The sequence below is a fragment of the Cebus imitator genome, unplaced genomic scaffold, assembly GCF_001604975.1.
Source record: "Cebus imitator isolate Cc_AM_T3 unplaced genomic scaffold, Cebus_imitator-1.0 Scaffold7, whole genome shotgun sequence".
In the NCBI taxonomy this organism is placed as follows: domain Eukaryota; kingdom Metazoa; phylum Chordata; class Mammalia; order Primates; family Cebidae; genus Cebus; species Cebus imitator.
The window spans coordinates 7,277,729-7,294,474 of NW_016107322.1; the positions used below are offsets into that span (position 1 = coordinate 7,277,729).

At 35.4% G+C, this 16,746-nt stretch overlaps 1 protein-coding gene and 1 long non-coding RNA gene across 5 annotated transcripts in view; one reads left to right on the forward strand and one right to left on the reverse strand.

Moving 5' to 3' along the window:
• Positions 1-16,746, forward strand: part of LOC108312071 (SAM domain-containing protein SAMSN-1) — a 118,023-nt gene that overhangs the window by 80,633 nt on the left and 20,644 nt on the right. For 3 of the 4 annotated variants that reach the window (XM_017539831.2, XM_017539816.2, XM_017539823.2), the window contains 4 exons: positions 5,010-5,081; positions 9,532-9,681; positions 13,962-14,091; positions 16,155-16,306. In XM_017539831.2, coding sequence (XP_017395320.2) covers positions 5,010-5,081; positions 9,532-9,681; positions 13,962-14,091; positions 16,155-16,306 — 504 coding nt within the window. Of the gene's footprint in view, positions 1-1,897; positions 3,460-5,009; positions 5,082-9,531; positions 9,682-13,961; positions 14,092-16,154; positions 16,307-16,746 lie in introns of those variants that run through there. The other variant, XM_037742540.1, reaches the window with a different exon arrangement.
• LOC108312113 overlaps positions 1-16,746 on the reverse strand; it is a 199,390-nt gene that overhangs the window by 59,024 nt on the left and 123,620 nt on the right. The window lies entirely within an intron of this gene.

A 16,746-nucleotide genomic window follows, 5' to 3' on the forward strand; every position in this document is an offset into this window, starting at 1 on the left:
ACCCAGCTAATCATTCAAGAATGGTCAATTGTGTTTCTTCCTTACACCCACACATTTGCTGCTCCTCACTACATTATTTCAAATTGTAAATAAGAGAGTAACATTACTTCCTTAACATCAAATAGCTAGTCCCTTAAAAAATTTCCCTAGTTGTCTCTTTGTTGTTTTTGGTATAGTGGTTTATTTGTTCTATATTTAAACAAGGTTCATGGGTTATATTTGGTTGATCTGTTTCTGAAGTCTCCTAATTTATACTTTACCTTTCTTTTTTAAAATTTTTTTACATTGATTTGCTGAAGAAACTCAGTTCTTTTGTCCTTTATTTTCTTGTCTGTATTTTTTCTGATTGACTGTATCTTCCTGGTATTATTTAACATGCTCCTTTGTCTCTTTTTATCCTTAAATCTGGTAGCTAGATACAGAGCTTGGTGTGATTGCTTTTTCTTTCTTTCTCTTTCTTTTTCTTTCTCTCTCTTTCTTTCTTTCTTTCTTTCTTTCTTTCTTTCTTTCTTTCTTTCTTTCTTTCTCTCTCTTTCTTTCTTTCTTTCTTTCTTTCTTTCTTTCTTTCTCTCTCTCTCTTTCTTTCTTTCTTTCTTTCTTCTTTCTTTCTTTCATTTCTCTCTCTCTCTCTCTTTCTTTCTTTCTTATAAACAACATTTCATTAGCTGTATTTGGTGCTCCATCACAAAGCATATATTCTGGTTATCTCCCTTTGTGTGATTTTAGTGTCCATTGATGATCATTGCCTGGATCTGACATTGCATTAGGGGTTTGCAAAATGGTAATCTTATCATTTCATTATTTTTAATTGATTAGCTGAAGTATGCACATATATAGAGCAATTTCCCCTCATCAACTGTAAATATTTAGTTGATGAACTATTTAGTTGATGAAGCAGATTTCATACAGGAAAGGCAGATTAAATGTCTAAGTTGTCCCTTTGTTAGTTTTCAGAATATAATTATGACATTTCCCAATGTGACAGATGAATTTTTCTTTTTAGTATCCTTATGAACTCATGAATTTTGACATTAGATGTATTTGAATATATTGCACTTTTCTCCAGTTTACTTTTTCAACTTACACTATATCCTAGAGGTTATTCTGTTGCATATAAAAAGATGTATTTAATTTTTTTACACCTACATACATTTGCATTGTGTAGATTTACCATACATTATTCAACCAGTATCCTCTTGATGAACATTAGGCTTTACATCTTTTTGATAACATGAAAGTGCTACAGTGAATGTTGAATTGTAAACAATTCATATCCAGTTGTATTTCTGGCAAAGACGTTTAGAAATGGAATTCTTGGTCCAAAGGGAAAATGTATGTAGAATTTTGCTAGATATTGCCAAATTTCCCTCTATAGGTATTGTGCCATTTTGCAAATGCATGTTAATTGCATGAAGAAAGACTGGAAACATTTGTGTAGAATATAAAGACTAAATATGATCTAAGGTCAACAAACACAAAGAATTATCTAACGTCAACAAACACAAAGAATTATCTATGTTGTGGCCAGGTGCGGGGGCTTACGCCTGTGATCCTAGCACTTTAGGAGACTGAGGTGGGCGGATCTTGAAGTCAAGAGATGGAGACCATCCTGGTTAACATGGTGAAACCCCGCCTTTACTAAAATACTAAAATTAGCTGGGCATGGTGGCACATGCCTGTAGTCCCAGCTACTCAGGAGGCTGAGGCAAGAGAATCACTTGAACCTGGGAGGCGGAGGTTGCAGTGAGCAGAGATCATGCCACTGTACTCCAGCCTGGCGACAGAGGGAGACTGTGTCTCAAAAAAAATAATAATAATAATAATAAATATATATATATATACATATATATTGTATTTTTTATTTAAGCTCCTCTCCTTTTTGACAGTTATTTGCTTATATGATAACTGTCTTGATAGGAACTTGTATCATAAGATAATGTTTACTGTCTAATACATTACAATTGTATAATGCAACATTATCAATATTCAAACACATTCTCATTTATTAAGGACTTTTAGGAAGCAGGCTTTGTTTCCATATAATCCACCTTGTTATCGTAAAACTTGACAAGAACAGAAGTTACAAATGTGTTCATTGTTCAGACCTCATAGTAGACATTACCCCTTTTTGTCATAAGCCATAATCTATACATTATGAAACCATCTGAGAAACTTATTTACTATCTTTTAAACTAGAGAATAATTAAAAAATATAAATGTTCTTTGAAATATTTAGATTTTCTTCCTAAGGGTGTCTTAGCATGGATTGATATACTCCTATGGCATAAAGCTATTGAGTAATTAGCAATGAGATGACTGAAAAAACCCAAAGTAATAGTTCTGTGTCCTTCTTAAACCAGGACTCCTAAATCTGCTTTTCTTTATTGATATAATGAGTGGAGAATTAATTTTAAAAGGTGGTGGCTATTGATTACTTAATGGAAGATGATAGTGTAGAGAAATGCTGAAGTGAGTCTATTCTGTGCCCTCCTGTGCAACAGGACCCATTATCCAGTGGTGGAAATCATACCCTAACTCTCATTAATATTTAACAGGCTAGATGTAGGCTACAAAATTGCCTTGGGCATGGACTCCAATCGGACATAGAATGGTTTTAAGTATATAAAAGAGTAATAGATTTCCCTGTGTTCAGATTGTTTATAAGCAGGACAACAATACACTCAATTCCCTTCTGTGATTGCTGAGCAATGACGGCCAGATGGAAAGGCCTACTAGGCAAGCTGGAGTGATTAATACTCTGGGAAGCCACTCTAGACTAGTCAGTACTACATAAGAAGACTGTATTTTCCAGTGTGGTTCTCAATTTCAGCTCTTCGCTTCCGCTTCTCTCACCACAGGCTGAAGGGCTTGTTCAGCAGGGGTGGCAAGTCAGCAAAAGGCGCTAATTGTGTCTAACACAGACATCGTCCTTGGGGCAATATTCTGTATTACACCGTCTATCAAGCTAACCCCTTTTCATATGTCAGGATCTTTTTATTTCAGTTCATTTAAAAGGGAAACAAGGATTTTTAAAGATAGCTGGTAGGGAGACAGAGCTTCTAAGGACTAGGAGCCCTTGAAGCTGACTTGTACTAAAATGGACTGTGATTTCTGAAAGGACAATATAGTAGATCCTCCAATAATATCATTTCCTCCAATATCATTTTGTTATAATAACATTGATGGAGGAAAAAAAATCAGTTCCTGACCAGGGTCACTGTCTGTGCAGGGTCTGCACAGTCTTCTCATTTCTGTGTGGATTTCCTCCCACATCCCAAAGAAGTGCATGTCAGGTCAACTGGCATGTCAAAATCGCTCCCCGACGAGTGAGTGTGGATGTGTGCTTCAGTGCGCCCTGCAATGGAACGGCACCCTGTCCAGGGCTGGTACCTGCCTTGTGCCCTGAGTCGTGGGGATAGGCTCTAACCACTCACAGCAACCCTGAGCTGGTATAACTGGGTAAATAATTATGTTAGTTTTTAAAATTAATCTTAAATGTACGTATGGATCACGTTTGTTTCCATGTTTACCCTCAGAAGTGTTTGGGTCTTTATTTAGTAATTTGATGATGTTTTTGTGACAAAAAATAGGTCATAGAAACTTGTTATTTGAACTTGTTATTTCAAGTAGCCTATGGTAAAGTGGATTATAACTGGTTTTGCTTAAGGTAGCAGATTCCAAGATCCTATCAATAGCATTAAGGGAGAACTTGTACAAGATTTTATAGATTACTGACTCCCATTATTAGCTGTCTAAATTACCAGATTATATGTCAGTACCACCCATTTATTCTTAAAATATGATAAGCTTGAAATGAGATAAAGGCCTTTAGAAAGAAAATATTCTTGGGATTTATGGGTACACAAAGAATACAACATCAGATATCCAACTTCTTAAAAATGCATAAAATTAGATAGTGAAGAAATATCAATTTTTTGACTCAATGACTCTAAAGAATTTTAAAATGTGTTTAAGAGATTCATTTATTTTGTCGCCTATCAGGAATTATTTATAATTACCTGCCTAAAATGAGTTGCATAATAAAAATTTAGCTTTGAAGGCAAAAGGTATTCAAGGCAACATCTTCTATTAACATACCGAGCTTTTTCTCAAAACCAGTGAATGAAACTGATGCAGAGGTCTCATTGTAATTCTATGTCAAATGTGGAAAAATTCAGTTTTACTCCCAACCTTGGATTGTGCATACCTAAATGCTGCTTTCAATTTATTAATGAGTCTATGTGTGTGCCTTCTGTTTCTGAAATCCAGCAGAGAATTTCAAATGATCAATAGTTGGTAATAGAATATATACTTGTTCTTTTTTTTTTTTCTTAAAACAAAGTAGATCTTTTATTTTCACTTTTAAGTTTTGGGGTACATGTTCAGGATGTACCCCATTTTTGTTACATAGGTAAACATGTGCCATGGTGGTTTGCTGCACCTGTCAACCCATCACTTAGGTATTAAGCCCATCGCCCATTAGCTATTTTTCCTGATGATCTGCCTCTCCCCGCCCTCCTCCCCACAAGCCCCAGTGTGTGAACAGACTTGATCTTTGTGAGGCATAATGGTGGATCTAGTTAGATGCTTGCTTTTTGTTTGTGTGTTGCGTTGTTGTTATTTGTTTATTGGCTGGTTGGTTAGTACTACATGCCACTAAGTTTGTGGTTAGCTCATTTCAAGGGGCTTTAGTTTAGAATTTATGGATTCTTCAGCTGCCACTTCCAAGAACAAAATTAAAATCATAAATTTAAAATAATTTAACCAAGATTTTCTTCAAGGTGCTTACTTAACACTATAACATAGAAAGACATTTTATCAGCTGTAAGTATAAACATGTTAATTGTTGTATCTTCACAGCCTTCGAATATTCCAGAGAGAAGAGCTTTTTAAACCCTGTATTTGCAAAATATGGGGCTTGTTCAGCTATAATCTAATATATTAATCAGTTTGGGTAGTGAAAATAACAAACTCTAAGTTTCCTTTCCTTTTTCTTTTCTATTTTATAGCGAAGCAGCAGTTTTGGGAATTTTGATCGTTTTCGGAATAATTCTATATCAAAACCAGATGATTCAACTGAGGTTAGTATTTTATTCCATTTTTATGAATATCATGCAAACACATTATGAAATACGAAGACAGTGTCATTTTTGCAAAGTACAATAAGAAAAATAAATACATTTTAAAATTATAGCCTTGCACATATTTTCATGATAAATGAACAAACCATTATTAAGTACTGTTGTAGAGAAAAAGGGGGTTCTTGTCACATGACCAGGAAAATTTAGGCCCACAGACACATTGTAGGGTGAGTAGGGCAGGGTTTATTGTGTGAAAAGGAAAGAAGGAAAGAGGAACTCTCAGCAAAGCGAGAGTCCTCCCTACCTTACAGATTGACTCCTTGGCCACTTCAAAGGAACAGAAGAGGCCAGGCTCCTCCCGCTGCAAAGGATGGGAACTCCCGTAGCTCCACCAAATTCCCCCAGTGCACAGGTGGACATTATTCAGAGAGAAGCAGTTGGGAAAGGGTTGGCTTCATCCAGGAGCAGCAGTCTGGTTTTTCAGCCTTCAGGCTGTTTTAGGCTTGAAAGTGACGTTTCACCAGGGACCCTCGGCTGTCTCTTGTTTCTATCAGTATCCAGTATCATGCAGGGCATTAAAAGTAAAATGCTATTTTAAGAAACCTAACAGATGTTTTGGAAAGCAAAATATACACATAAAAAGATAGAATTCAAAACACTGACAATTCCAAATTTCCTGAGTATTACTGCCATAAAACAATGTGCGTGTGTGTGTGTGTGTGTGTGTGTGTGTGTGTGTGTATATATATATATATACACACATATATATATATATACACACACACACACACACACATATATATATATACACACACACACACACACCCCAACATTGTATTTGTACACATTATTTAGCATATATATATAATTTTATATAAGTTGTAATTGCTTCAAATTAGAAAATTATTAGATGGCTCAACTGTAAATTTGTTAATGAGAGCATATGGCTGTCCAATTGGACTCTCACACTTCAGTGTATACTGAAACATTCCATTGGTGAGCACTACATTCATATTAATAAACTACGGCTGGGCGCGGTGGCTCAAGCCTGTAATCCCAGCACTTTGGGAGGCCGAGGCGGGTGGATCACGAGGTCAAGAGATCGAGACCATCCTGGTCAACATGGTGAAACCCCGTCTCTACTAAAAATACAAAAATTAGCTGGGCATGGTGGTGCGCGCCTGTAATCCCAGCTACTCGGGAGGCTGAGGCAGGAGAATTGCCTGAACCCAGGAGGCGGAGGTTGCGGTGAGCCGAGATCGCGCCATTGCACTCCAGCCTGGGTAACAAGAGCGAAACTCCGACTCGGAAAAAATAAAAATAAAAAAATAATAAACTACAAACATTTTAAATGTAGCTTAAGAAAAGCTTCCCATAAAATTAGGTTTACATACAAAAAATTTCAATAATATGTACATTTAATGGAGCACTCACCATGAAATAAGCACAATGCTAAATTTACCTCTCTATAACAATTTACCTATCTATAACATAGGAAGTATTAGTGTATCTATTTTGCCATTGTGGAAATATGCTTGCTTCATCCAATAAAATTACTTCTAAATTACAGAGTGAATAAATGACAAAGGCAGAACTCTAACTCTTCTCTGACTCCAAAGTTTGCCATACTATCTCATAAAGCAGGGGCCACATTTGCTCAGTGATTAATGACAGGTATAACAACAACTAATAAAATAGTACAGAGATAGGGTGTCTACTGAGAAAACAGAAAATACTGTTTATGATTGAACCTGATTCAGCAAGCTCACAGGCAATATATTCTTTTCAGATCAATAGGTTTTTAGATCTTATGCTTATTTTCAGATATATCTATCTGTAATATTTTAAAATATTTTAATTTTAGTAATTATCTCCTTTTATTTATTATATATATATTCACATTTATGAGTAAACTTGTACATAACTATATAGTTAATCAACATTTACATAATTGTAAGTAATACATGGAATATATACACATAAATCTCTCTCTCTCCATATATGTGTCTGTGTGTGAAGAGAGAAAGAAGCTGTATATAATTTTATTTTCAGTTGGCATCTTGTGTACATTTTTAACTCTCCACAATCATACATATATTCTGCTATTTAGTTTATAATTCTGGAATTAGCCTACATAAGATAGCTCAGGTTCATTCAGGGTCATTAGTTAATAATGGTGGCCTAATAATTTGTAAAAGAATTTAATGAACCTAATAAAGTAGTTTGCATATTTTTCAAAAGTCCAGCATTCATTCAAAAAATATGCCTACTCTATGACAGGTTTTCCCTTACTCAGGAAGTACTGTTGCAATTACACATGAAAATCCTTATCATACCTGGAGTCTACAGGGGAAGACAAATCTTAAAAGGACAACAAACCCATAAGTAATATCTAAATAGAAATTTGATTCAGGCTATGGAGAACAGAATAGAAAAATGTTAACATTCAAAAGACACAAACATAGTTTCTTTGTAGCTACTGTAAATAATGATAGAAAAACGTAAAAAAATATTTGTGGTACATTTTTCTGAAGTTTAGAAATCACAGGGTAACATAAGTAGTAATTAAATAACATTTCTTATATTAGTTAGCAAAATAATTCTACAATGAAGACAGAGAATGTTTAAGTAGAGAGAAGAAAAAGGCTAACTCTAAAATTTTAAAGTGCTTCCAAATTATATTTTATTCGGGGCTTTTGAATTAAGCAAAGAATCTTTGCCTTTATAACCTTGAATGTAGAAATTAATAAAGAGCAATGAGGGTTTAAATTGGCTGTCCATTCATATTTATCATAGGCAATTTGGGGTAAGATATGAAGCAAAATATAATATTGATTAATAATGATATTAACTATGTGGTTAAACTTTTATATTAAAATAGTCAAGTTCACTAAAGAGAAGTTTCCCATCGTTTTTTATATTCAGTGAATGACTGCCTGTCCATCTATCAGGAATGGTGGGCAGTGCCAAACTAGATGACCTTCAAGTTTCTTTTCTTGCAAATATAAGGTATTTTAAAATATGTAACCCAAACATATCCTACAAGAAAAAAATATCTTCAAAGTTCTACATAAGAAGTTTCATTTATTCACATAATATCTAGTGCTAGCTATGTGCCTGGAAGTACTTAGACACTCAAAGAAAACAGATAAAATCTCGAGTCTCATGGAGCATGTATCATAGTAGGAGATGTAGATAATAATCAAATGAAAAAACATATTATCAGATAATGTTAACTGCTTAGACTAATAATTAATCAGGGCCAATAAACAGGATGTATGGAAGTGTGAAGGGTGATCAATCAGAAAATTGCTCTCCTATTATATGACATGTGAGTAGAAGCCTGGATGACTCATGGAAGAAATTCTTGGATATCTAGGGGAAGCCAATGGCAAAAGCAAATACAAACTTTGGTGAGAACCTGAGAGAGAAACTGCAAGGGGATCAGCATAGCAATACTTTTTTACAGTTGTTTTCAAACTTTACTGAGTATTGGAATCACTTGAAGAGCTTGCTAAGCACAAACTGCCCTCAAGTGATGTTGATGCTGCTGGTCCAGGGATCATATTTTGATAACCACTGCTCTAGTGAGCAAGGGAGACCTAAGAAAAAGCTAGGGGTGAGGTGGGTGATGAGGATATTTTATTCCATATAGATTCTATATAATGTGACATATATCACATTTATACATATTAATTTTGTTAACAGAACATTGTTTTATGATATATAGAGTCTTGTGGCTGTGAACAGTGTATTTTATTCTGAGTCATTGGTTTAACAAAATTCCTAAGCACAGACAAAAGCAGTCCAAATAAGATGTTTGATTAATATAGCATGTGAATTACATAAAGATTTCTGTACTGATGGCTGGAACCAATTCATATTTACTATTGATTGAGAATGTGGGAAATGTTCATGCTAAGATGAAAAAAAAAAAAAACCCTAATGTTTCTCAGTGGATTTCATTAACACAAAAAGTTCTTTAAAAATAACCACAATCATCTAAATTTCTATGAGAAGCAGGAGGATATTTTTAGGCCCATTCAACTCAGATAGATGCTACAGCCTATTTAAAGCTTCCAATAAAATGTTTTTTTTATCTGTGTAGATACAATAACTCCTTATACCTGGTATTTAATCTTATTTGTTTACCTCAAGAAGAGGTAATAAAATGGTTCTTCAATACAGCAATTTAAAAAATAGCCAAAATTCTCTAAAAGAGTTGCAGATGTGAGGCTCAAGTCCTTCAGTATCACAAGGTTTACTTTTCAAGTTTATAACAAAAGCAACCAGGCCTAGACAACTTTAAAAATATGTGTATGTCCATGGAGGCTGCTGCACAGAATGCATGGGAAGTTCACAAACTCAGAATGCTCCCTGTAACAATGATTTCAGATGAATGTTTTTTATGGTTTTATTATTTTGTCTTTTATAAACAATTTTAATCTAGGTACGTGATGGAGATCCCATACATGAAAGTGGAGAACCAAATAAAACTTCAAATAATGGAGGAGGTTTGGGTAAAAAAATGAGAACTATTTCTTGGACAATGAAGAAAAAAGTGGGTAAAAAGTACATCAAAGCCCTTTCTGAGGAAAAGGTAAGTATTCTCTATTATATCATTTGTATTTTTTTACTAAATCTTTCTAAAACTGTTCAGCTGGATTATAGAAGTGCTTGGTGCTTTATGAAGTACTTAAGCACCTGTTTTCTTCCTTAGTCATTATGCCCAGAAGTTGGGTGGAAGGAAGTATTACTTTCATTTTAACAGAAGAAACTAACACTAAGAAAGACCATGCATCAGCCAGGCATGGTGGCTCATGCCTGTAATCCCAGCACTTTGGGAGGCCGATGTGGGCAGATCATGAGGTCAAGAGATTGAGACCATTCTGGCCAACATGGTGAAACCCCATCTCTACTAAAAATACAAAAATTAGCTGGGCGTGGTGATGCATGCCTGTAGTCCCAGCTACTCGGGAGCCTGAGGCAGGAGAATCACTTGAACCTGGGAGGCAGAAGTTGCAGTGAGCCAGTGTACTCCAGCCTGGCGACAGAACGAGATTCCACCAAAAAGGAAAAAAAAAAAAGATCACCCATTTCTAGATGCATGTGAACAACATGTCATTAATTTTGTAGCAAGTATCAGTACTTCATTCATTTTTATTGCCAAATAATATTTCTCCTTTATGGACCACATTTAATATATCCACTTATCAGTTAATGATCAGTTGGGTTGCTTTCACTTTTTGGCTATTATGAATAATGCTGCTACAAATACTTCTGTTCAATTTTTTGTATGAAAATATTTTTTCATTGCTCTTGGATATATGGTAACTCTGTGTCTAACAGAGAAACTGGGAAATTGCTTTCCTAAGCAGCTGCGTCATTTTACATTCCCACCAGCAATGAATGAGGGTTTCAATTTCTCCATATCATTGCCAATACTTGTTATTGTCTGTCTTATTAATACTAGCCATCCTAGTGGATGTGAGATGGAATCTCATTGTGATTTTGATTTACATTTTTTTGTACTTTACATTTTCCTGATGACTAATAATGTCAAGAATCTTTTCATGTGCTTTTTAGCCATTTATATATCTTCATAGAGAAGTGTTTTTCACATCCATTGTCCATTTTTAATTGGGTTATTTATCTTTGCATTTTAAATGTTTTTTATATATTCTGGATACAAGTCCTTTATTAGATATATCACTTGCAATATAATATATTTTCTCCAGTTCCATGGATTATATTTTTATTTTCTCCATGGTATTGTTTGTAGCACAAGTGTTTATAATTTTATTGTATTCCAGTTTTCTTTTTGTGGTCACTGGTGCTTTTGGTAACATATTTAAGAAACTGTTGTCTAATCTAATGTAATAAATAATTATTCCTATGTTTTCTTTTAAGAGGTCAATAGTCTCATAAATTTTGGCGTATGATTCATTTCAAGGTAATTTGACTGTATGGTATATAGGAAGAGTCTACCTTCATTCTCTTGCAAGTAGATATACAGCTGCCCTAACACTATTTGTTGAAAAGATGATTCTTTTCCTATTTCATTGTCTTGGCACTCTTGTTAAAAATCAATTGACCATAAATATATTGTCATAAATATACAGATCATAAATAAGTGGGTTTATTTATGGGCTCTCAATTCTACTTTATTGATTTTTATGTCTTATGTCCATTCTCTTTTTCAACCCACTTCAATAAGGCTCTGCCCCCAGTACGCCATTAAAATAGCTGTCACCATCTGTAGTGACATCTGTATTGTCAAATCCAATGGTCACTTTTCTTTCTCCTTACTACTTTTCAGTTGTATTCAACCCAAGTGCTGATATCCTTACATATAAAACATTCACTTTTCTTGGCTTCTTTGACTTGGCATACTTCTGGCATTTATTCTTCCTCATAGTTTCCTTTCTTGGCTCTGCTTTCTTTTTCATCCCTTGAAACATTGGATCTTCCTGAGGCTTGTTTCTGGTTGCTCCATGAATTTACCCTCTCCTCCTAAGTCAGCTCATCTACTCTCATGACTTTGTCTTCAACAAATATATCTCTAGCAATGACCTCTTCACTTATCTGTTGTATTTATATAATCAATTTCTTATTTGATATTCTCATTTAGATGTGCAGTATACATCCAAAACGTAATATATCCAAAGCTAATATATCAATTCTCTATGCTTTTACCAAAAAAAAAAAAAAAAAGGTTTTCTCATCCAGTATTCCCCAGTGGCAGCAGACAACACTGATTTTCAAAACAAATAAAAACAAAAATATAAAAAAGAGGAAAAAAGAAAAGAAAATCTAAGAATCACCCTAAACTTCTTCTTTTTCTCACTTTTCACACAAATTCATCAGTAAATTGTCTTAATTGTATTATCAAGTATATATAAACTCTCTAATTTCTCCATGTAAACTATTCCTGCTTTAGACTAAGTAACCAACTGTTCTTTCCTGGATTACTATAATAATCCCCTGATTGCTTCCCATGCTTTTTATTCTTTCTCACATAAAATTTATTCTCCATATGAAAGCCAAAAATATCTCTGACAAGTAGAAATCTGGTCATGGTTGAAATTTCACAGTGTCTTCATAATGCACCCCTTTACTTGGTGTGCTCATTCTAGTCCTCTGAGAAGCAGATCCTAAGAAAGGAATAGAAACACGAGAGATTTATAGGGGGAAATGCTAGGAAGGCCAAAGAAGAGAAAGCCTTTAGACTGCAATGCAAATCTGACATCTGTAAAAGGACAGGGAAAAGGAAGAAGGATCAGGTAGAGAGAGTCTCATACTTCAGCAGAATTCTGAGAAAGCTTTGGTCAGATTGATGGAGGATTCTTATACTAAAGCCTTCCATTACAGGAGCCCTGCATTCCACTAGGATGGGCTCAAACAATACCCCTACATTTTCAGTTACTGGCAGGGTATATGGCTTTACTGCAAACAGAGTGGTGGATACAGAGGGGCAGTCCTGGGGCTGTTAGTAAAGAAAGGTCCCTCAGCAAGAGATCTAAGTGGCACATTTACGTGGCCACCACACGTGGTCTAAAAAGCTTTTCTTGATGTGGCTCCAGTCTACTTCCCTAAACTTACGCACTAATATTCTCCTTTCTCTCACCACATTAGCCTTGTTGTTTTCCCCTGCACAACCCAAGCTAATTCTGAGTTCAGTTATTTTGCTCTTGCTGTTCCCTTTGCTTAGAAAACTGTCTCCAAAGCTTCATCTAAGTTACATTTTCTTTTCATTTAGGTCAATAATTGGGGGCATCCATTACCGTATGGCAGAGGTCTTTGAAGGGCACTCCATTTAAAGCAGCCAACCTGTAACCCTAACCTCAGCCACACATTCTCTCACATCACCCAGTGTTCTTTCTTAACACTTATTATTTTCTGAAATTGTCTTGCTTATTTTGTTTATACACACCTCCCCAAATACTCTACACACACAGACACGCAGATACACAACACACACAGCTAACACAATAGAATATCCTTCATTATAACAAGCACCCTGTTATCTTGTTTACTGTGATAATTCCGAGTTCCCAGAACATTGCCCAGGAGCTAGTAGGTGTTCTATAAACTTGTGTTGAATGGATAAAAGCAGAGAATCCAACTGAGTGTCTAGTATATGTATATTGTCAAGTTTTATCAACATTTAGAAATGCACACAAAGAATGTTGAATTACATTCTGATAATTATTAAGAAATTCATAAGTTTAATCCAAACTATTGAAATATGGAAAACACTAGAGATGTTTTCAAGAAAATATAATTTGTTTTGAAATTGTCTGTCTTTTCTAATTTTATGCAAGGTTTGCTTTTCACTTGACTAGGTGGCAAGCACAGTATTAGATGTGTAAAGCTTCTTAGATAAGCTTTGCTTTAGAATTGCAATATGTACATGTTTTATTCATATCTAGTGATCTGGTAGGGTGCAAATAACTCACATGAAACAACCATGCAGAGTTGAAGTTTATAGGATCAGTGGATTAGTAATGGTGGTAAAAAGAGGATAAGGACAACATGAAGAAGTAAATGTGTCTTAAAAGATAAACCATAGATGTTAATAAATCTAACATTTTTGATTAAATAGTATTGATATGATATTCATCCTGGTTTATAAAAGTGAGCCATTATAACTTCAACTGAATTCTAGAAAAAGGAATGTGTCATCTGAAGAATTTTTTCAAGTACACTGAAAAGGTTTTGCTAGAAATTGAACTGAAGATCAACTACTATCATATTTTATCCTTATGTATTAAGTATTTCATTGCTAAAATATGTCTTGTCTATTAAATCAATGTACACAATGAACATCTTCATGGAAATCTTCTCTCTGTACTTAACCTCTGGTTTGTTTTTCTGAAGGATGAAGAACATGGAGAGGATGCCCTTCCATATAGGAACAGTGACCCTGTGATTGGGACCCACACAGAGAAGGTGTCCCTCAAAGCCAGTGACTCCATGGATAGTCTCTACAGTGGACAGAGCTCATCAAGTAAGGTTAATGAATCAGGGACAAGATCCTGGGTGTGAGGTCTGGGTTTAATTCATTAAAAACAACAAGTTAAATTAGCAACAAGGTTTCAGCTGCTTGATAAGAGAAATAGTAAAATATTGTAAGATCTATTAAATCTATATAGAGCTGCTATTGTTTAAATAATACATAATCTATTTGACACAGTTATATATTGTGTTGAAACTTTTAACACTGTAGTCAACAACAGTGTAAAAAGTCGTATTAGGTGATTCAATCCGCATCTCTAAAATAAAAATCTTTGTTGGAGTGAGCCAGCTTTATCTTGAGTCAAAATATTTTAAAATTACTTAAAGTATTCAGATAAATGAAATTTATTTTCTGTTCTGTTCTCTGTCCCTTTCTTTCTCCCGCCCTCTTCCCTGCATCCCCCTCTCTCTTTCTCCCCCCACCGCTTTTCTTTTTTCCAGAAGTACTCTGAAAAAATGTAGCACATTTGCATCAATTTACTTTTACTGACATTTACATTTTAGATCTTAACCCAGAATTAATGAGTAAAGAGCGAAGCAATATGCAAATAATAAATGGTAGGAATGTCACCAATTAGGTGGCAAAAAGGGATCCATAACTGACAAACAAGGATTTTCTAATGAACATTAATAATTTTCTAAGAAAGAAATCACTCAGGATTTAGCCATTTTTCCAGCTACAATATTTGGATGAAAAGACTGATATTTCAGGGTTCCTTATGAATTTTTATATGTAGACTGTTATATATCTCACTAATCTTTTCAGAGCTTTTAAATGTTTTTGCAAAGTTTATTTTCCATTTCCTTTTAAATTGACTGCTTGTGTTATTTGAAGATGTATGGCAAGGACCAGATGTTTCAAATATCCTGAGTTTTATTCCTATTTTCCTATTTGCTGTAGAATAGTTATTTTGTGACAAAAGCTAACAAAAACATTTTTAAAGAGTATTTTTTTGCAAGTGTGAAATTCAGATCTCATTAGTATTCATTTCTGCTGGAAGTTTTAAAACTATATTGTGATGCTGAATGTGGGGAGAATTTTATTAACTAGAATGGACTGTGAAAATCCCTGGTCTGGAGTTGTCACAGAAGGGAGGGTGTGAAGAGATGGTGGCCCATTTTACTATTAGCATATACCACTTAATTTATGTGATTAGATGCAACTCACCTGTGTTTTACACCAGTTCACATACAATGTGGAGCATCTTGAAGGGTTTTTACCTTATTTCCACATTGCATGGTAGTGAAACCTGGGCTATTCCCTCTTTGAACAGAATAATGAAAGGCCAGACCAAGGAAGAAGTGATGACTGAGTATGAGGGTGGGGGAGGAGAGGTACTTCCACTGGGAGCCATTCTTGTTCCCACCAGGCAGATGGCAAAATGATATTTCTTTAGTCTTTTCCTTGAAGTTCAGAGCAGTTTTAAAGGCCCAGTTTCGAAGTTTCAAACCACTTGGGGGTGCAGACATTTGGACACACTTCCTCTTTCTTTTACACTCATACAACAAGCAAAAGTGCCACCTGTTATGGCAGAAATACTGACTCAAAATGGCCTTTGGTACACAGTGGGAACTCTGGCCGAAAAGGTTTGTGATAAGTTGTAGGAAACTTTGTAATGTCATGCTTTGAGCATTCATGATCAATAGCACACAAAATTCAAACTTGCTATCAGTTTCTGTCTTTGTTTGCACGTACAAAATTAATTACCTGGCTTGGTCAGTGGTTGTACCTGTACCTTCCTCCTCTTCGGCAAGTGTCCAATGCTTAGTATATTGTGTATTGGATCAGATTATGGAGAATGAAGTGAGAGGGTACTTGGGTTAGTAGTGGAAGAGAGACTGGCCAGATTGGCAGGAAAAAGATTAGAAATGCTCAGAGAACAAAGCTCACTGATAGAGAGCAACTGGGAGACCGTAACCAGGATGAGTCCATTAGAACCTCCTCATGAGCCTGGCATCCAGTGTTCCAGCATTATCAATACTTAGTTGTGTCCAAATGATGGTTCAGAATGTTGGAAGTCTTCAATGACAGCTGTGAACTTCTGCTTTCATCAGGTGGCATAACAAGCTGTTCAGATGGTACAAGTAACCGTGACAGCTTTCGACTGGATGACGATGGCCCCTATTCAGGACCATTCTGCGGCCGTGCCAGAGTGCATACGGATTTCACACCAAGTCCCTATGACACTGACTCCCTCAAAATCAAGGTGAGAGGACACCATATCCCACCTTTTGAATGTTTGTCAAATGCTGGTTATATGATCTGTTACAAACGAGTATAAGCAATGGGAAGACAGGGTGTGAGTATGTTCTTACCAACAATAGAAGTGGAGACTGGCTTACAGCACTAAGAATTTGAATGAAGTAAGTGAGGTGGAGCCGGGATAGCAGTCTGTTCAGGCTAATAGCATAATTTGTTACTATGTAGACAATTCAGGTTCAAAATCTATCAGGGAGGAAGGGATTCTCTCCATTTTCATGAAATCCAAAGCCTCACAGTTGCTGAAGGTGTTCAACTCTGCCTGATACTTGCAGAAATAAAAATAACAAAATCAAAGAGAAGGAGAGAAGGTGCAAATGTCAGGCAAGAATGTAGCAGAGCAAAGGCCTTGGGAACGAGGCTTCGTAAGGCAACCCCAGTACTTTA